The sequence below is a fragment of the Fusarium verticillioides genome, chromosome 4 (genome assembly GCF_000149555.1).
Source record: "Fusarium verticillioides 7600 chromosome 4, whole genome shotgun sequence".
Classification (NCBI taxonomy): domain Eukaryota; kingdom Fungi; phylum Ascomycota; class Sordariomycetes; order Hypocreales; family Nectriaceae; genus Fusarium; species Fusarium verticillioides.
Genome location: NC_031678.1, coordinates 1 through 20408, shown reverse-complemented (window position 1 = coordinate 20408; position 20408 = coordinate 1). Strand labels below are relative to the sequence as shown.

General features: G+C 45.6%; 7 protein-coding genes across 8 annotated transcripts; 3 read left to right on the top strand and 4 right to left on the bottom strand.

The window, feature by feature from the left end:
- Positions 1-143: 143 nt before the first annotated feature.
- FVEG_04306 (hypothetical protein) lies at positions 144-1756 on the top strand (the record flags this gene model as incomplete). Its single annotated transcript, XM_018892096.1, has 4 exons — positions 144-289; positions 399-432; positions 522-595; positions 655-1756. The coding sequence occupies 4 exons, from the start codon at positions 144-146 to the stop codon at positions 1754-1756; spliced, it is 1356 nt and encodes a 451-aa protein (XP_018748720.1).
- Positions 1757-1884: 128 nt separating this feature from the next.
- FVEG_15445 (hypothetical protein) lies at positions 1885-3647 on the bottom strand (the record flags this gene model as incomplete). The annotated part of the gene is made up of 5 exons (XM_018904572.1): positions 1885-2658; positions 2731-2868; positions 3128-3195; positions 3497-3540; positions 3604-3647. 5 exons carry the CDS (start codon positions 3645-3647, stop codon positions 1885-1887), a joined length of 1068 nt encoding a protein of 355 aa, XP_018748719.1.
- Positions 3648-4062: 415 nt separating this feature from the next.
- On the bottom strand, positions 4063-5945 carry FVEG_04305 (hypothetical protein; the record flags this gene model as incomplete). Its single annotated transcript, XM_018892095.1, has 6 exons — positions 4063-4311; positions 4337-4455; positions 4505-5047; positions 5102-5411; positions 5468-5708; positions 5770-5945. The coding sequence occupies 6 exons, from the start codon at positions 5943-5945 to the stop codon at positions 4063-4065; spliced, it is 1638 nt and encodes a 545-aa protein (XP_018748718.1).
- Positions 5946-6821: 876 nt separating this feature from the next.
- On the bottom strand, positions 6822-8621 carry FVEG_04304 (beta-glucuronidase; the record flags this gene model as incomplete). The annotated part of the gene is made up of 1 exon (XM_018892094.1): positions 6822-8621. The coding sequence occupies one exon, from the start codon at positions 8619-8621 to the stop codon at positions 6822-6824; it is 1800 nt and encodes a 599-aa protein (XP_018748717.1).
- Positions 8622-9248: 627 nt separating this feature from the next.
- On the top strand, positions 9249-11819 carry FVEG_04303 (hypothetical protein; the record flags this gene model as incomplete). The annotated part of the gene is made up of 6 exons (XM_018892093.1): positions 9249-9483; positions 9534-10168; positions 10216-10442; positions 10491-10868; positions 10912-11231; positions 11284-11819. The coding sequence occupies 6 exons, from the start codon at positions 9249-9251 to the stop codon at positions 11817-11819; spliced, it is 2331 nt and encodes a 776-aa protein (XP_018748716.1).
- Positions 11820-12271: 452 nt separating this feature from the next.
- Positions 12272-13983, top strand: FVEG_04302 (hypothetical protein). Of its 2 annotated transcripts, XM_018892092.1 has the most exons (2): positions 12326-12697; positions 12752-13774. In XM_018892092.1, the coding sequence occupies exons 1-2, from the start codon at positions 12404-12406 to the stop codon at positions 13757-13759; spliced, it is 1302 nt and encodes a 433-aa protein (XP_018748715.1). In that variant the 5' UTR covers positions 12326-12403; the 3' UTR covers positions 13760-13774. The 2 variants fall into 2 exon arrangements, with proteins under 2 accessions (XP_018748714.1, XP_018748715.1); XM_018892091.1 differs by having other exon boundaries at positions 12272-13983.
- Positions 13984-14201: 218 nt separating this feature from the next.
- FVEG_04301 (hypothetical protein) lies at positions 14202-15909 on the bottom strand (the record flags this gene model as incomplete). Its single annotated transcript, XM_018892090.1, has 2 exons — positions 14202-15202; positions 15522-15909. The coding sequence occupies 2 exons, from the start codon at positions 15907-15909 to the stop codon at positions 14202-14204; spliced, it is 1389 nt and encodes a 462-aa protein (XP_018748713.1).
- Positions 15910-20408: the final 4499 nt, after the last annotated feature.

Here is a 20408-nt window from a genome sequence, read left to right as displayed (position 1 = left end):
CATCATCGAGAAACTCCAAACCCAGCTGCATGGACAAGCTTAAACAATCACCATAGTGTCGTCGAATTATCTACTTAAGGGGTCATCTTTCTACCTGTTTGTCTCTCCTTTGTCTATCGCTCTCATCTTTAACTGCCATCACAATGCCTTCCACTCTCAATTTCCAGTCCGAGACATCTACTGTTCTAGGTGACCAAGAGCGTTCTCTTGTAACTTTGGAGCACTATGGCCTGCAGCCACTCTCTGCAAAACAAAAGCTTACGCCTTTGGACATGAATATGCCCAGGCTGTATGGCATCCGCTTGATACTTTGCTTTGCGACAAATCCTGGCGTGGAAAAACAGCAGATATAAGTCATGTATATGACGTAGTGCCAAACGGAAGACTGACGGAAACAGATATGAGAACCTAAAGAAGGGCTTAGCTCACACTGTCACTTCAATTCCTTGGATATCGGGACATATTATAAGTAGTGGAATCATATCTGATGTTATATTTGCTAACGTCATTGTCTTGGTCAGGGCCCAGAAGAAGGACAGTATGTCAAGGCCCGAAAGGTGCAAATTCTCGACTCGCCCAATGGATTCATGTTCCCGTACGTGTTGTCTTCATAAGACATTTGTTCAAACGCTCACTGACTGATACACTATGTAGGTGCAAGGATCTCACCGATACACTGCCTTCTTATGCAGAATTGCGTGAGAGAAACTTTCCCTTGGCAGAGTTCACTACAGCCCAGGTCGGCCCGATTGATGTCATGCCACAGGGACCAGACCAGCCTGTCTTTGCAGCTCGGGCTAACTTTGTCGAAGGTGGCCTTCTGCTAACGGTAGGAGTTCATCACTCGGCATGTGACGCGTCGGCCTTGGACGCTATCCTGAGCACATGGTCACACAATACTGCCGTAGCTAGTGGTGGTTCCGGATCCTTTTCCGCGTTTGATGTGCCATCTAACGATCGCGGCCCCTTGATGGAAGGAGATCTCGGCAACATCGAAATGGCTGCTTTTCCTGAGTACGTTCTGATGCCTACTCCTGACTCTGCGGAGAGTGATCTGTCAAGCATGTCTGAATTCAAGCTGCCTCCCCTCTCGAGTCACCTTTTCCACTTCTCGTCAGAGTCTCTGACGAAGCTCAAAGAAGAGGTAGGGGCATTCTCTTCTCATGATGCTCTCTGTGCTTTTACATGGCAGCGCATGACCTTGGCACGAATGCAGTCCGGGGTCTTCATTGATCCTCCTGGAAGGGGCTCAACATCGCGCTTCTGCTTTGCTGTTAATATTCGCAGCCGAATGAGCCCCCCACTGCCACCTTCTTATATGGGCAATGCTTCCATGGGCTGTGTTACTGAGAAGATCAGTGTGGCTACCATTATATCGAACAATGGGTTGAAGCACGCTTCGGCCACGATGCGAAGGTCTTTGAACGATTTCAACAGCCCCAGACGAGTTGCTTCAACTATTGGGCTTTTAAAATCGCGACCAGACCCTACCGACTTCAAGCTGTCCTTCAATGGTTTCTTAGGACCAGACGTTGTTGAGTCTTCATGGGCAGACCTTGGTGTTTATGGGCACCGATGGGGTAATGCTGTTGGCACACTGGACGCAGTTCGTATACCAGGTGAAGGCTCAGATGGTACCATGATGATATTGCCCAGATTGAAGGATGGCGGTTTGGATGTTGTTGTTGGGTTGTCAAAAGCAGCAATGGATAAGCTTCTCAAGGATGAGGAGTTCGCTTCGTTTGCAGACTCCTGAATGACTATGCAGTGATGCACTAGCATTCTTGTGCGAGTATAGCATCTATTACTCATAGCATCTTTCATTATGTTCTTTCAAATCCTAAGCGTTCAAGAAATCCGTTCCTTTGAGAGTAGCTCATAGCTTCATACGCAGCCAAAATGAAACACCTCAGGTCTGCCAAGGAGTATCTGGCTCTCCGTGTTGCAGACCGTCTTAGCAATAGGAACACCACCTTGTGCAAGATATTGAAGCTGCTTGCGTATCCAATTCCTTTGTACTTGTGGTACCTCTGAGGCACTGCAAGCGACATATAAAGGCCAGACGAGAGAAAACCTCCCATTTTGTACATTCTCAACTTTCTTAACAGTAGAACCTGAGGTCAGCAAAGAGATGTACAGCGTTCTGTGGCTGGTGACGAATTGGTGGTTCATCTTGCAGAGATCCTTGCCCAGAAGATAAGGCACAGTTGCGCATATATCATCCACCAATGTAGCCATTCGCTTTCTGATCTGGCTGGTATCTGATGATGCAGGTAGGATAGAGGAGGCGCGAAGTTGAATTGAAAGAAGGATAAGCTGCGAGACACGATAGAAGTTCCATACGCGAGCCGTGTAAAAGTGAGCATATCTGTGAACGCTTTGCGGAGAGTATTCTGAGCATGCATCACTGTTGATGTTCAGTGCAGTGGCGTAAGACCAAGCATTCGGAAGTCCTTTAGTCCAATTAGACAGGAGGAAATCCAACTCATTAGCATCGTAGAATATTCTTTCTATATCGTTCGCCCTGAGTTGTGTAAGATCGATACTTTGGTGTTGAAGCCGTGGTATGCCAGCTGCTATTGAAAACAGGCGGATCTCCGGGTCATGACATGAAGAAGGAAGCCCTTGAGTGAAGATTTCATCAACAGGTTGACAGATCTACATCTGGCTCATAACCTAGTGGAGTAAATATAAAGTATCTGGTGCAAGTATAGGAAAACTGTCTCTTACCACGTTCTTCTGGACAAAGAAGTACATACTGCGGAATAGGGGAGAGTCAACGTGAGTTGTCTGGAGCTTAAGAAGAGCCAGCGCCCCGTACACATGAGTACCCCATGCCGAGGGCATACACAAATGGCCAGTCATGGTCTAAGACGTGTCAGTTCAAGACCCAGAAATTGGCGAACAATAAAGGCCCAAAGTCTAACCTCATACCCACAAAGGAGCAAAACACTATATAACGCTTGGCAATCTGGGCCCCGTTCCTCGCTCTGCATTGCTTCCCTCAGGGCTCGAACAGCCTTGCGATATGTTTTCAATCCCAGTGGGACAGCTTGAGGTATGAATTTCGCAGAAGCGACAAGCGAAACTGCCTCCAATGCCAAGTGCAAAGCCGAATCCTGCCTACATGCAGCATAAAGGCGCGGTAGCTGCTCTTGGAGGGAAAGTTTGGATCATGGATTGATAGATTCTCGACTGTTGTGTGATAAAAGTGACATATGGCGATGTCTTCCTTACAGGGGAGCAATGGGGGACGAATGGTGCCGTACTTCACAAAAGATGTCTTCATAACCAACGAATCCGCATTTTTCAGCCACTGGGTTTCCCGACCATGTCGTGATGTCCTGCGTTGCTGAATTTTGTCTTTTGTCTTGGACGTTTCGTCTCGAAATAATAGGGTTGATTGATGTCTGTAACCAGAGCAGATCTTACCTAGGTCCAAGCATCGGGAACACTGTGGGCGTTTCTCATCGCACTTAGCACTGCTAGTACCTACCGAAGCAGGCACTGCCTATGTTGCCTGCCTTTTTATATGCCGTCCTATGTAAATCTTATTAGAACCTGGACTTTGTACAGGGACGAATTGACCATAGTCAAGCTTACCTGCAGTTTTCACAGGCCTTGATTGGTATACCGCGGCACACCATTGTAGTAGCGAGCTTGTTGTTGGACAACGAGAGCTCAATGCAGTAAATGGATTGATTGATTGATACTTAAAGCTTATGACGTCTCAGCGAGACATATCAAGTTAACTACAGCAAATGGAAGCGTGCTAAATTGGATTGAGAACAAAGGTCTCTCGGACTCCAGAAGTAAAAAGGCGTAGTGGATCCACCCTTTATCTTTATCTTATCTTATCTATGAAGCGGAACCACTAACTACCGTGCATTCCTCTTCAATCCCATGGCACTTGAATATAAAACAAGGAATCAATTGACATAAGAATTCACTTACTGCTAGTTGGAATAACTCAAGTAACAAGAATAACCTTCTTCTCACTATGGATGTTTCCTGGCCACCGTTATCCCATTTTCTGGATTATAGTACACTAATGCTTGTGATTCACACCTTTTCTCCGCTGTGCTTGGCCTGAAGCTCTTCTTGGTGTGAAGTCTTTGTAGATGCGAATTTCCAGGCAGGAACGCGTCGTTCGAATAGCTCATCCAACTCATGGTACGTTCGACCCTTCGTTTCAGGGAACATCAGGATACAAGGAGTCAAGTAGATCAGAGTGATACCGCCAAAGAACAGGCCGATCTTTTGACCCCATCCAGCATTCTGATTCGATAGCATGAGAGGAACGGTATAATTCTAGTTCATGGTTAGAGAAAAACACAGAATCGTGATTGAGTTGACATGCGAATAAGATACCAGTGGCGTATTGGATTGTCACTGCAATTGATGTCGTTTTTGCACGCAGGCTCGGGCTCGATATCTCAACTAAGCTGATCCAGCCTTGAACAGGTTAGTTACACGATGAGACAAACACTGAATCACAACATACCAATAGGAGCAAGTGTGTTTGCATACACAAAAGCCCAAAGAGAACACAAGGCGACCAATGCCATCCCTGAAGCGCTGGTCTGCTTCATGAAACCCAACCCGCCAACAATGAGGCAGATGGTCGCCATTGCTGCACCACCACCGATGACGAGCGTCCGTCGGCCGACCTTGTCAACAGTGTAGAAGGAAATGATGATGCCTATTACAAGAACCATCTGCTTGACCATGTTGCCCAAAAATGGATCACTGACTCCAGCTAGTTGGAAGAAATAAGTAGTGTAGCCGAACATCAAGGGGACTCCGACCACATTTTGGAATGTGAAGGGAAGTGTTGAGATGACGGCTCTCTTCATGTTGATCTTGCTCTTGAATAGAGCTCTCCAGTCTGAGTTTTCGTTGCCGGATTTGGCGGTTGCCGAGGACTCATCCATCTCGTACTGGATAACCGAGTACTCACGATCAATATCGAATCCTTCAACATTGCCGACAAGCCGCTTGAGCGCCTTCTTACCTTCTTCGTGTCTGCCTTTGGACGCATACCAAGCTAATTGGGCCATGTTAATTATTCATCTCTATGGTGAAATGATCCAGTACTTACAGGGTGTTTCGGGAAGATAAAGCATAGGGAAAAGCCAAAGACCAGTGAAGACGAACTCCGAGTAAAAGATGTGGCGGAACGCCATTGGGTTCGTTTCCTCGAGGACCTTAAGGGCAATGGCAAGGAAGACTTGACCCAAAGCGAAAGCAAGGGAGAAGCTGCCCAAAAGAGCACCACGGAACTGAGGGAGTGCAACTTCTGACATGTAGACCATGACTGATGTTCCCATCATACCGCCTGCACAGCCAGCCACGAGCCTAGCAATAAGGAGAGTCCACCAGTTCGGTGCAATGATCTGGATTACAATAGACTGATAGTTGTCTGTGAGAATTATGCCACCGTGCTTGGACTTGAACAGGCACCTACCAGAGTCAGAAAGAAGGTCACTCCCCACATGTTGAACTTCCGACCGAATTTATCTGCGGTGACTGGAGCAATAGACTGGATCAGAATACAGGTGATAAAGTAACAGGCTGCCCAGAGCGAGATATGCTGCGAGTTGAGAGCTGGTTTGCCGGTTTGTGGATCTTTGACGGTAGCAAAGTACTCGATGAAGCCTTCGTTGGCAATTATACTTCCGATGACCGAGTTGGCATATCCAGCATACCTGTTGACAAGAAAATCAGTACTCTAAATGTCACAGTTGCTAGTGCGTAGCTGGCACATACATTCCCGCCAAGGAAACACCCAGTCCAGTGATGTAAAGTCGCCAAAACTTCCTGACGCATTGAGCACGCGTCAATCCCGCAAACGCAGAGGTTGGTGCTGCATCGCCAGTCCCCTTCTTCTCGCCATGCTCATTCTCAGCCTGAACGATGTCGACATTCTCGAGGCTCTTCGACATTGTTGCTTCTTCTTTCTTGGCGTTGTATCTGAGGCAAAGGTGAATAGAGATCCACTATCTTGGGAGATGAAGTTAATGATCTGCAAAGACGCTCTTATTTATATCTCCCAGTGATCCAGATATCATCGGCGAGAATTCCGACCAACGCGATGCTTCACACATGATTGCATCGACAATCCGCCTGTTGCGAGCCGGTTGTACCCCGGATTCCCCACAGATTGATAGCGAGAAACCGAGAAAGTGGTGTACTGCTACTGTTGCAATGCGGGGGTTATGGGGTCTAACCCCAGAGTAGAGTAGTAGTTCGGAACTGCAGGGCCATAAGCGTTGTACCAGACCATTCGTGACAGGTTTTTTGACTGTTGTGGTAGTTCGGCTTTTTCATCGGCCGATAATTGCTCCTGCACCGGCGAACTCAAATCATAACCGTACCATGATTGGCATGTTGTGGGCAGTATTTGCAAGGAGTGCCTTGAATTTTGATATCAGCTAGTCCTCGCCGACGGCTAGCGGGCAAATATCGGGAAAAGCATGGGACATTGATGTTCTGGACCAAGGGCAAATGGGACGATTGACGAGGTTTTAGCAACATCAGGAGATCTCTAACGAATGGTCTTGATGTTGCATGTGTGGCCGCCACCGGACAGTTGTCCGCAGAATAGTTACTGAATGTTTCTGATACAGTAGACAAGATGTTTTGACGTTTGGCCTCGTGAAGGAGTCTCTAGTGTGAAGATCATGATAATATCTATCTAATTTGTTGTCATGCTTGGATTAAGGATAGCACACTTGGGACATGCTCGACACACAATAGCCTGGCAGGATCTTGAATTTAATAGTTCTGTATATCTAATTATGCAATTGGTTTTGAGATGCTTAATCATTGGCTTTCATTTCAGTCCATCTCTTCCTCAACGCCTGCACAGCACTTTTTGGTCTTCGATCCCGCGTAAATACACCTTTCTTGTTGCCATCAACCCTGAAAATGAAGCTAGATGGAGTCTGGAAATCGGCAAAATTCCAAACTTGCTCTCCAACTACACTCTCCACTCTATCAAATACTCGATGTGACATTTCCAGGACCCGGCTCTGATATTCCTCACTCCAGGGAATGTCTCCAACCGTATGCAGCCCAGCCATGGTATCAGCGCCATACTCTGTCATGATGATTGGTTTGTTGTATTTGCCCTCCCAGCTTCGCAAGCATTGCTCCAGACCTTGCTCTGCTTCTTCAAGGTCACCAGTATGGAGATACCAGCCGTAGTACCTGTTGAGGCATATCACATCGAAAAGATCGGCGATAAGATCAGTGTGGATATTTGCCTGGTTCTCGTTGGCAAAACAAATAGGTCGCGTCGGATCCAATTCACGGTTCAGTGTCACCAATGGCTCCATGTACTCCCTCACACCAGGCTCACTGGCTGCGGGCTCATTTGCAACCGTCCACATGACAACACTAGGGTGGTTTTTGTCGCGAGCAACGAGTTCACGTATGGCTTGAGCGTGGGCTGCTCGTGTTTCGTCATTCATGGTCTCTGATGAGAAAGTCGGTATTGGCTTGTGTCCAAAGAGTCCAGCAACAATGGTCAGGTTGAGACCGACTGCAGCTGTCTCATTTATGACAACAATTCCATGGCGGTCTGCGTACTCGAGAACCTCTTCTGCGTATGGATAATGCGAAGTTCGAAAAGAGTTGGCTCCCATCCACTTCATCAGTTGAAAGTCGTGAATCATGTACGCTGGGTCGTGACCTTTGCCTCGGATTGGTGTATCTTCGTGTTTCCCGAATCCTGTGAAGTAGAATGGCTTTCCGTTGATAAAAAACTTGTTTCCTGAGACTTCAACTGTTCTTATCCCAACTGGTAGTTCGTAAGTGTCCACTACTGCGTCCCCAGAGAATATCTCTGCCCGAAGATGGTAGAGATATGCTGATCCTGGTTGCCAAAGGTGAACCGATTCAACGACCAGGGAGCCACTTAACTCAGAAATATGACTGACAGAACGTTCATCTTCGTCCACGAGTGTCACCTTGACTGAGTGATGGTCCAGAGGGATACTAGTAGCAATATCGAAGTCCACAATACCAGTAGTGCCCTCCACTTTGGTGACAACTGTGATGTCCTTGACACAGATACTGGGAACAGTGAACAGCCACACAGATCTCGCAAGCCCTGCATAGTTGAAGAAGTCATGCTGGTAGTGTTGCTTTCGCTTGCCATTCTTGAGTGTCTCTATCCTTCCTGGTGGAATAGTATGCCAGTCAAGTTCATTGCTGACCGCCACAGTGAGGCGAACTGCCTTGCCAGGGTGAACAGTATCCGAGATGTCTACCTCGAATGGAGTATAGCCCCCAATATGCTCCGCCATGAATTGGTCGTCGATGTACACACGCCCTCGATGTGTCGCAGCGTCAAAGCGCAGAACGTAACGCTGTTGAGACCAGTTCAGCGGAACAGTGAAGCGCCTTTGGTAGTATACCCAGCCAACATGATTGCGAATGTTGGAATCAATGAAAATGTCGTTGTAGCTGGCGGGAACAGGAACTTGGAGATTTGGCGGTATGGTTCGTTCCCAAGCTCTTTCGTCATCAATGTCGACCGATTGGGAAAGGGCAAAGTTCCAGACACCATCCAGTGAGACAAGTTCTCGAGAGGCGTTGGCTTGAGGTCTGAGCATAGTGGTGATTTGCACTGGAACAAACCGATGCGGCTGGACTTTTGCGACAAATTTGGAATACACCGTATGTTGATTGACAAAGCATATGTCAATGAACTTTTGAACGGCGACCTATTTCTACTAATTACCAACAATTTCTTTCGGAATCAGATCCGTCAGTCGCACAGGTATTCGATAAATGTCTCCAAGTGTCCTGTCGAACTGCACAACGGCAATTCCATTTCTGAACCAAGTTACTAATAAACCTGATTGGAGAGTCTATGGCAGCAAGAGTAATGCCAGAGAGTTACCCTGAAGAGCTGGGTGTGTCCTCGGATGAAGCATCGGCCGATGCTTATGCGAGGACTGTGCCCAATGTGCTCTAGCGCAGTTATGTTACCCCCTGTCTCAACCCCTCGTGACAGCATTCCACTTTCAGGACCACCAATCATCATCCCCAACAACGAGCTACCGAGTCAACGTGCGGGGTAACACAGCTAGCAAATGAATCGTAGCAAAGTCAATCACCAGGCTCCCCACTCTAATTCAGCCAAGCCAGCCATGTTAGCGGCAAGTTCGCCGACGGTAGAAATAATTCGACCTCGTTACAACTTTCACGTCAATCCCGAACCATGGATTTGTCGCACGATGACTCCCCCGAAGCCGAGCTCCCGTCTTGCAGTGGCTGCCGGAAACGGAAACTCAAGTGTTCCAGACAGAGACCAGCTTGTTCCAATTGTGAGCGATTGGGTGAGTCTACAGTCAAGACCAGGGTTGAAGGAAACTTATTCATGTTATCCAGGTGCACCTTGTATTTACGAAGACCGTCGAACGAAGCCGGGTTTGAAAGGCGGTGCTGTTGAGAGTCTGAATCAGCGTCTAGGTATATGTCAAGTGAAGCCCGTCAGGACGCATACTCATTGAGAACAACAGAAAAGGTCGAGAAAGCATTGTTCTGCTCCGAGAATGTCGAAGCTACAAAAGACTCTAAAGGTACAAAGTGTGATCTCTCTGGCAACAGGACAAGTAACAACAGCTCCGCGCCCCTAGAGGCAGTCCTTTCAACCCTCGCCTGTGAGTTACAGAAGCTAAATCAGAGCATTGAGCCGACTCGCAAAAGAAAGTATGAGTACGACCCATACAGAAAAGTCTCCGAACTTTTCAAGAGACGAAGACAAGGCGAAGCCGAGGAGCAGCTTAAGTCCAGTAATAGGGACGCCACTCAGCGACAAACTCGTCAGGGTTCAATATGCGGGATCGATATCATTCAAGACTATTTAGATAAACTAGTTGAGGCACATTTTGACAATGTCCAGCCATGGATACCAATGGTCATCATGAGAGGCTTCCATGACCGACTTCAGACAGCAACCGAGCAACGCATGACAATTGTGCTTGAGGCAATGATGATAGCTTCCCTGCGCTATGTTGAAATCAATGGTAACCCACTGGAGACTTCGTTTATCAATAGTGAGACGTCAAGGTCACGAAAGACTGTGATGATGGATGCGATGGAGGGTCTAAAGACTGAGAATTTGCAAGCACTCATTATGCTTGCATTCACTGAGGTACGTTGCATTCCTTCACTTCGATAAACCTTCCACTAAAGATCCAGATTGGAAATGGCAACTTGGAAAGGGCTTGGCCTGTCATTGGGACTCTGACAAGAACAGTTGAATACATGGGACTCTCTGTCGAACCGGAATTGTATCAACGCAAGAGAGGACTATTATCGAATAGCTTGTCGCTACCAGAACCACGAGATTGGTTAGAAGAAGAGGAGAGAAGACGGATCTTCTGGAACGTCTTCATACTTGATAGAATCTCATCAATCATCAAAGGGTAAGGTGTATTCGCTCCCTTGTTAATGACATGGCTGACAAACTCAAGATGGAGTCCAGGCATTGACTCAGAGCATGTTCGGCGAAGACTGCCTATATGCGGCGGGAGCTGGTTCCACAACGAGCCAGCCATCACACCCTACTTCGGGAACTGGGGCGAGACAGTAGTGAAAAACAGTCACGAGACGAGTCCCTACTCTGTTGAAAGAAATGCTGGTGGGTCGGCGGGCACTCGCAACATTCAAGCCGGCGGCAAGGCAACTGGGGATATATCCAAGATTGGTGCCTTTGCTTATTATATCCAGTCCATCGATTCACTTTGCCAGATATCGAAGAGCTTCCTACAACCTACCGTGGACTTCACCAACAGACAGGAGGTTTCTCTTTGGCTTACCAAGTTCAAAAAACTTGATCTCCGTTTAGTACAGTAAGTGCTGTTCCTCAGTTGCTTCTGCTACTAACAAATTTAGCTGGAAGATGTACCTGCCTCAGCAATGGAAAGACTCTGGTGTATCGCGCAAGATAATGCCTGGCGTAATGGACCCCAGCATGACATTGGCCAATGCGACGCATAACACATCTGTAATCCTTCTCCACGAGCGTATCGCATACCCGGGACCAGAGCTTCTCAGCCTAAATCTCCCTAGTCATTTCAGCGCCGAGAACTGCCTAAATGCCGCTATAGAGACTGCAAATATCACAAAGAAGTACCTTGGAGGCTACCCATCTGCTCGTGCTGTGCCACCGCAAATGGGAATATGCGCTTTTGTCAGTGCCAGAACCCTTCTTGGTAAGAACGACATCGAAAGACTCGTATCACATTTTCTGACCCAGTCATGCAGTTCACTCTCAATACTACAATGCTCCTTTGTGCAAGGAATTTCAGAACTTGATGGATAACTTGACTGACATGTCCAATCGATGGGCTGGTCATGAAAAGGCAGCTCAAACAGACAAGTCTCCCAACTTCTTCAACCAACTATTCAACAGCCTTGAACTCCAACACCGAAGATCCCAAGGAGCGGCTGCGGGCCAAAACATATCGATCTCGGTCTCGGCACTTGAAGCTGAGGGTAGTCCTGTTTTTAATTCGAGACTCGATAATTCTAATGCGGCTCGAGATAGCCACGTCCCTACCAAAACAAACGCGCTACCGATTATCAGTAGCTTGTCACCTGGAATGTCTTCTTTAAACCAATTGAGCAACAGCCAATGGCACGTCGACTCACAATCCCCAACTGCCATCTCCAGGGATGACTTGTTTACGATATCTCAAACGCTAATGAATAATGACTTTCTTGAGCTAGACCGTATTGTCAGTTTTGAGGATATGATGGCAATTGGGAATATGACACAGTATTATAGTACTGATAGCTAGGAAGTAAATATAATAATTTTATTTTTTTAACTTTATATTATATACTTAAATCTAGGTCTTTTAAAAAGGCTTAAAGTATTAAATTTATATTAGCATTATTATTTAAAATTGCTATACTTAGTTATTATAGCTTAATTAATTAAATAATAATAATATAGAAAAGTCAATTTATAGGACATTGGCTTGTCTGGGATATTCGCTTATCAATCACGTTACTAGGTTCTAGGTTCTCTCTGCCGGAATAAGCTCTCAGCCACAAGTCTCAACTGCAAATAACAGCTTATCAATCACGTTACGCTATCTGTAATATAATCAAAACATACCGCTACAAAAGGACTGTCCGCCCCATAATAATTGCTGACATATCTCTTTTTACTGCAGCGGCTACTCTACTTCAGGAAGATCGAGTCATCGCAATGTAGTCACGCGCACTCACCCCTGCAGGAGTCCGCGAGCATCTGAAGCTTGTATATAAGAGTCTCAATTTTCTAATAATACCGCGACCAAGAAGTGTTCCAAGAGACATAGACCACCAACACCCTGAAGCCGAGTCCTCTAAGATTTTCAGACTCGAGTATATCAGCATGTACGACCTTGTCGTAGTTGGTCATGGCATTGCCGGCCTCGCCGCTGCAGTATCAGCTGCAGAAATCTCGCCCTCGGCGCAGATAGCCGTGCTAGAGCATGCACCAGAGCATGCGAGCGGTGGAAACTCACGCTGGAGCCCTGCCAACATGCGAATGCCATCTGTCAATGAGGTATTACCAGGCTTCGTGGACGACATGGTGGCTGCAAGCGGAAGTGGTGGCGACCGCGCGTATTTCGAAAGGCTGGCTAGCCAGGCCCCTGAAGCCCTCCAATGGCTCGAAAAGCAGGGGGTGCAGTTTCACACCATGGACTATTTCTTGAAATCTTGGCCTAACAGGATCCAGCCTATTGGCAAAGGTGCTGCCATTGTCGAAGCCCTCAAGCAATCAGCCAAATCGAAGGGTGTCCAATTGGTGTATAATTGCCGTGCCCAGCGACTTCATCTTGGCCGAGGACAGGCCATGATTGAGGCAGCTGATGGGCGACGAATCATTGCCCGGTCTGTTGTGCTCGCCAGTGGTGGGTTTCAAGGCAGTCCAGACATGCTGCGTACTCATCTTGGTCCTGGTGCGGAGACGTTGAGACCGATATCACCTGGGACGGCCTGGAACGCCGGCGATGGCATCCAGATGGCGCTGGCCAACGGAGCCAAGGCCTCTGGGGATTGGAATGGAATGCACAGCGAAGTCATCGACCCACGGAGCAGTCTGCCAGCGCCACTGGTCCTCAATTACCCGTACGGGGTTATAGTGAATCAGGACGGAAAGCGGTTCGTAGATGAAGGTGCTGGACTCGTGCATGACACATGGGAGCATCTTTCCAGAACCATACATTTTGACACACCGGGCCGCTTAGCCTGGGCAATTTGTGATTCCAGATTTTTTCAATTGGAGGACCATGAGGCAGCTATTCGCTCCGATATGCCGCCGGTAACAGCGGACACGATTTCTGGTCTGGCGGCACAGATGGGGATGCCGGAACAAGCGCTTCTGAACACAATCTCAAACTACAATGCAGCCTGTAACGCAAACATGTCTGGCTTTACGGCGGGCCGGCTTGATAATCTCGCCACTACCTCAGGCTTGCAACCACCGAAATCGAACTGGGCTAGGCCTCTCGACGCTCCGCCTTATACCGCATTTCCCTTAGCCGCGGCCATTGTCTACACTTTCGGCGGCATTGCGACTGATATAGAAGCGCGCGTTCTTGGCCAGAGAGGCATTATTCCTAATCTATATGCTGCAGGTGAGATTACTGGCCATTTCTACGAGAAGGCTCCAAATGCAGTAGCCGTTATGCGGGCACTTGTCTTTGGACGTATTGCTGGCCTCCATGCCATAAGCTCCCATTAGATAGAGAGAAGTATAGTAGGGTTAAAGGGTTAGGTATCGGCTATCTAAGCTATTCTGCTTATGTTATTTTATAGTAGTAGTTTTTAAGTTATATGAAGTAAGAGATAATACTTTAATAGCAATATATTGGTCTGTGCCTGTAGAGAGGTATTAAAGACCTAGCTGCTAGGCGCTGGGCCTTTTTATAGGAAAAGAGATACCCTAGCTCTAGTCTTCCAGTACTGTTTAGCAGAGTTATCGCGAGCGCTGTCAAGGGTTAGAAAGAGTATGACTTTGCAGTTAAGACCCTGTCTAATAATGAAACCTGCTATATTATATAGTTACCTGTAGGAAAGCGATAATAATCAGTTTATCACCTTTGTAATTATTTAATATACTTTAACTGGTTAGAGATTCACTACAAATACGTAGATCTAAATAAAGATAAAGTTTAAAAGTCTTTCTAACTAATGCACACTTTAAGCCACCCAAGCCCCTCCACTTGAGCAGACACCTGCTTATTATCATCTGCCATATCAGCCAAAACTATCCGTTTTTTATACTCGCAATAAACAGTGAAGGAACCATCCTCATGACGGACTGGCATAGCTGTCCTCAAAACACTGATGGAAGGAGCCGCGCTCCCTCTTTGCAATGGCTCACAGGTTAGCAGCATGTCGCATTCGTACTCTTGTTCCGAATTCGATATGTCTCGTACTTCGAAAACCTGCCTGGTTTGCGGATGCCTTATCCTCCATGTAGTTCCAGCCTGTACCGTCTGTTTGCTAAACCAAAAGGCCACATATCTGGCTTCGAGACCGACAGGTGTGCAGATGCCGTCATTCTCAAAGGTGGAGAGTTCTAAACCTCCCTGGCTGCCGCCATGGGCCCCCATAAACGACTTCGGGGCCCATCGGAATCCTGGAACATCGGCCTTAGCCCCAGTAAGAAACACGATGTTTCTCGGGATACTCCTAAGCTCCTGAAGTAATTTTATCATACGACCCTGAGGTTGTAGCTCCAGAAGAACGTCAGGACCTATACCTAGCAAGCTAGCAATCGCCAGTGTTTCATCCGAAGCCCGACTTGTGTCTCTCCAGCGAAGCGATCGAGAAACATCTCCAATCTTGTAGCCAGCGTATTGAGTTTGCTTAATTAAACGGAACAACTCTGCCGCCATGTCCCCCAGATGAGGATATAGTTCCAACTTCGGCGACTTTGGTACCAGATCCTCTAATGGCACAAGGGCGTCGGCAAGCAAGAAGAAGACCTTTTTAGCTAATATGGCCTCTTGAAGAGTCCATAGACGTCGCATCCAGCCGGAGGTGAGAAAACGTAGCAGCTTTGTAGCCTCCGATTCTGATGATGAGCAGCGTTGTAAGCCATTATCAAGAACCAAAACTGCCTTTGCTTCTCTGTAGGTGCGCGCCATCATCTTGATCGCCTCTCTGCGGGGCTCAGGGTCTTTAGGAATACATAGGCTATCAATCCAGAATATTCCATCTGAGTGAATCCTCGACGCCAGAGCTGACAGTCGGGTCAGCTGACAAGTTGGAAGTCCGGTTTCGGTGTTGCTGCCCAAGCCGTCTGCCCAAACATGAGAGATGGCGACGTAAGTCGTATCAGATGCTTTTTAGAACTTCTAAGCTCATAGCACTGCCGTCGTGGCCATGAATTGCACGAACGCCGGGGACTTCAGTGTGCGATATGTGCTGTACGACTTGGACAAAGTCTGGCTTAGCATATGTGCAACCACTTGAACTGAGTTCTTGCAATGATTCACAGAACTCAACATGTCTTTGAGTGTAGGTGTTTTCGTCGACTTGATATGCCGCACACTGTTTTCTCTGACATTTGCAATGGTCCTTTCCGTCAACTGGTGGGGTGTGTTGACTGGCGTATTTCAACGTTGACACGGATTTTGAATTCAGAAGATATTCCGTAATAAAGGGACACCACTTGGATTGAGCCATTGTCTTTCTTAATTCTTGTCGGTAATCATCTGTCCAAACCATGGACCAAGACAAGCCAGGCGGTGGCTGGCGATCGCAGTGAACCGTTTTCATTGCATTGGAAAGGGTCTCGCAGACCAGAGCAATGAAGATCACCATTGCCTGCTGGTGATCGCCAAGGGGTTCGAATACGATGAAGCGCTTTAGAACGAGCGTCATCATCAAGGAATGTGCTTGAGCAAGGCTCACCTGGCCTCGTTTCAACCATTGCCGCCGGGATTCCAGTTCAGTCCGACGTATACGAGCAAGCCATTTTTAGGGTTAGGATAGGGTTAGTATTAACTATCTAAGCTATCTTTACCCTTGTAGTTTTACTCTAGCTAAAGTCTAGCTAATAAGAGAGAAGAGTGGAGATTTTCTAAAAGGAGAGGAAATAAAGAGATAGAAATAGAGATAGAGATAGAGAGAGGGGAGAGATATAGAGAGTAAAAAGAGATAAAAAGAGAGGTAAAGATAGATAAATAAGGAAATAGGCTTAAAGAGGTATAGCCTATAAGGTAAAAAAGAGATATAGCTAATAAAGCTAATAGAAAGGGATATAGCTAAAGAAGCTAAAAGAGAAAGAGATAGCTAGAAAAGCTAGTAAAGAGGGATATAGCTAGGAAGCTAAATAGAAGGGATATAAGGTTATAGTAGCCTTAAAGGGGTCTAGGAAGACTTTCTAGAAGTATTCCAGGCTGACCTAGCTAGGCCTGCAGGGATCTCTTTAGCTATAGAAGCTGCTAAGATAGCCCTGGTTTTAGTTAAGGTTAGGCCTATAGTAGCATCTAGCTAGGCAGCTGCTAGGGGGCCTATAAGCTCTTGGAGCTTCTTATAGGTCTTAGCAGTCTCTAGGTCTATAAGGCTGCCTGCAGAGATAATAATAGGCTAGAAAAAGGCTCCTAGAGACTTATATTTCTAGCGTTTTTCTTCTGCAGCCTCTGCAAGGGTGCTATAAGGGTCCTCTCTAGCTAAATCCTTAGAAATAGCAATAATTTAGATATTATAGAAATACCGGCTTATTCCTAGGGTTATAGCTAGATTAGCCCTAAGGCTGGTCTCTTTATTAACTAGAAGTTCTTTTTTAACCTCTAGAGAAGGCTGGCTACTAAAGGCTTTATAGAAAGCCCTTATAATCTTATTATACCTTACAATCTACCTTCTACTAGCACCCTTATAGGTATCTTCATGGCCTAGGGCTGCTATAGCCCTATAGGAGCTATAGGGCAAGCTAGGGGGCTTAATAAAGTAAAAAAGCCTACTTCTAAGGGCTTTAGTGATCTTAGAGTCTGCAAAAGATTAGTCTTTCTTACTAGGCAGGACTCCTAGCTACTTATGGCCTAGATAGCTAGCATTTTCTAGCCTAGCCTGCTTATAGCTAGTAGGTAGGTCCTGAAGGAAGTTCTGTAACCTAGCCTGATTAGCCTCTTTTAGTACCTCCTGGGCTGTTTTATCTAGCCTAGGGCCTGTATCTATAGGGGGCTTTTTGCAGATATTCTCTAAGGTAGGTTTAGAAGCTTCCTTAGCTGCCTAATATAGCTATATAGCTAGCTCCTTATATATAGGGATTCCAAGACTACCCTCCCTAATAGGTAGGGCTATAAGGTCTGGACTAGGCTCCTTAAGGCAGTTACTAGGGCTTCTAGCTAATAAGGCTATAATAGCCTGCCTAATAAGGCAGTTAACTTCTTCCTACAGGTCTTTAAGGCCTATAGGGTCTAGTTGTCTCTGTAAATGCCTGGTCTCTAGTCCGGGTGTTGTTCTGGCTGAACAAATACTTGGGGTTAGCGAAATTGTATAGCGGTCGCGGGTAGTGCACGGGCCATTCCCCTAGGATAACATTCCCCTAGGATAGTAGCGATAATTAGGTCTAAAGCAGACAAACCCTAACCCTAAGTCGATAGGGAACTAACACCGAATACTAATAACAGGCCTAGAAAATAGTAAGGGGGGGAAAGGGTTTAATTAATTAATTAAATATAGGTAAATAATAATTTAGAATAGAGTTCATGTATTGCTATGGTAATAATAAAAGCAAGTCTAATAGGAGTTATAATAAACAATAACAGCATTATCATTTAGACTCAGCCAGATTTAAGTATTATATTAATAGCCTAGTTACTACTATAACCATAACAGATAATACAGTAGACTAGATAATCCCAGCTTTACAAGCAACTTAATATCTTGCTTTGTCTGATCTGCAAGGCAGCTATTAAGCCTAAAGCAGATAAGGTAAAGCACTACTACTATAACTGCTATAAAACTGTCGGGGAGCAGCTATAAGCAGTAATTGCATTTACAGTATTATTCTTACTATCAGGGTGCTGCCCCTAGACGCTGCAAGACCTGATAGATAAGAACATATAACTGCTACTAGATGGAAGCGTGCTGATCCTAGGGCTGAGGATATATAAGGGGTTTAGCTGCAGGAGTGGAAGCTATCGCTTTCTAACCTGCAATAAGTTGAATTTTTCTATATATAAGACCTATAATAGACACTGAACGCAGGTAGAAGGTAAGCGTAGCCAGGAGTATATTATACTTCAGTCACTGCATAAAGCCCTATATATAAGGTACTAGATCATTAACCCAGTATGGGGCGCTGATGCTAATAGCAGTCTAGCTATAGAATACATTAATAATACTATAGCTAAGGATACTTTACTACTATAAACTATCTAGGTATATAAGAAGGATTTAAAGAAAGCAGAGATAGAACAGTAATATTAGGTAGAGGTACTAGGTAGAGTTAATACTAAGTTAAGATAGGTACAGTTTATAAAATAATCAGCGTACTTACAGTAGAGGGATAAACTAATACTATATAAGGCAGGGTTATTACTAGCTTCCACTGCTATTAAGTAGCGGATATAGCCCTGCAAGCGCCGCGAAGTAAACTAGAGGCTATACACATTGACCGAGAGCTTCCAGCGTGAGCTTAGCTATTATATAAAGAGGCTGGATAGGGTGCTGGACGAAATGCTCAAGTGGCTTAGCAGCATTGACCTGACTAAGCCAGTATTGACCCTATTTAGCTAAAAGTAGTAGTTAGATATAATAGATAGGTACAGTACATATTAGCAGCAGTACTTATACTATTATGTCTAGATCTAGCTACTTAGGCGTAATAAAGCTAAAGCAGAGTATAATATTTAATTTACTAAAGAGCAGTAGAGTTCTCTGGCTAATATTATCTAGTAACTTGATACTATTGCTAATAAGTAGAAGAAGCAGGGGCAATAATAGGTCTTAAAGGTTAGCAGAGAAGGTAATAGCGGCAAAGGGAGCGCTAAAGGTAGAGAAGAGGGAGAGGAAGGAGAAGAAGATGACCCTAATAAAGAGGCACTTAATAAGGCCGTCTTTAACTTCTGCATTAAGTTAATTAAGTAGAAGCTTAGGAGGAAGCAGTATTATAACCTACTGCTCCACTTTACGGCTATACTGGGTATTAAGGAGGATAGCATATGGGTTCTATCCTATATATATACTCGGTTTCTTGCTAGCTTCTTATAGTATGGGCGGATTCTGATGCTAGAGCACTTCTTTAAGGATAACCTGTATGACTCTGAAGACTTAACTTGCAATACGAGTTTTACAGCTATTGATTAGTTCTAGAAAGGTTATTGCGATTAGCTTATAACCGGCTTATATATATTGTTTAGCGCTATTATTTAGTGGATAATATATAGATAGGGCTACTGTAATTAGGAAGGTAGGTAAGTGAGGGTGCTATAGGACAGTGATAGCACGATGCTCTACTATCTAGGTGATAAGATTACTGTAGGCAGCTTTTAGCAGATAGCGCAGGCGCTTATGCAGGAAGCTGAGGGCTGGCTAGATAAGCTTATAGGCAGGCAATAGAGTTAGATCTGCGAAATAATATGGCTATAGGATATCGCTAATAGCTTAGTGTTTGAGGGCCTGGGGCAGTTATTTGCAACAAACTGGAGGAATATATAGCTAAAGCTAGGTGCTGAGAAGTTAATAAGGCTAGTAGGCGTGATACTATGGAAGATTGTTAATATAGGGAACGGCAGTAGTCGGGTTAAGTGCTAGAAATAGGCGATAGAGGAGTATTTTGGCTAGCTATGGCAGTTCCAGTTAAGCATATTCCTAGTTATATATGTATAGGGAGGATAGCCTGGGCAAGGTCTAGAAGTATTAATACTAAAGCACTGCAATACTAAATAGCTACTAAAGAACGTATTTATCTTTAATAGATAGGTAGTGCTTATTATAGACCGGGATAAGAGTAAGGGCTTGAATGGCAAGTAAGGCTAAAAGGTAGCATGTTTTTTGCCTAAGGGCCTAAGCTTAATGATAGTGGTATATATAGTATGGCTGCTGCTGTTTAAGAAGGTGCTATATCGGCTCTCTGGTATTCGAGGCCTGTCTAAGGCGATTGGCCTGTGGCTATAGAAGTTAGCCAAGAAGGGGCTTTAGGATATGGTAAAGCTAAGCAAGCAGCTCGCGCTGGTTACCGGTGTGCAGATTGGGGTATAGCTTACTGTTTTAAGCTACTGGTATATGGCTATTAAGATAGGTTATCGAATTAAGGGATTAATTGTTCAGCAAGTTAAGCTAGAAGCCGCCGTGGCAGACAGTAATAATAAGGCGGCTAATCTGTTAACTAGAGAAGTATACTAATAACTAAAAGTTGAGTATGTATAGGATGA

Coding starts and splice junctions, on each gene's coding strand:
- FVEG_04302 (XM_018892091.1), top strand. CDS start 12,404: ATGTACGACCTTGTCGTAGTTGGTCATGGCATTGCCGGCCTCGCCGCT.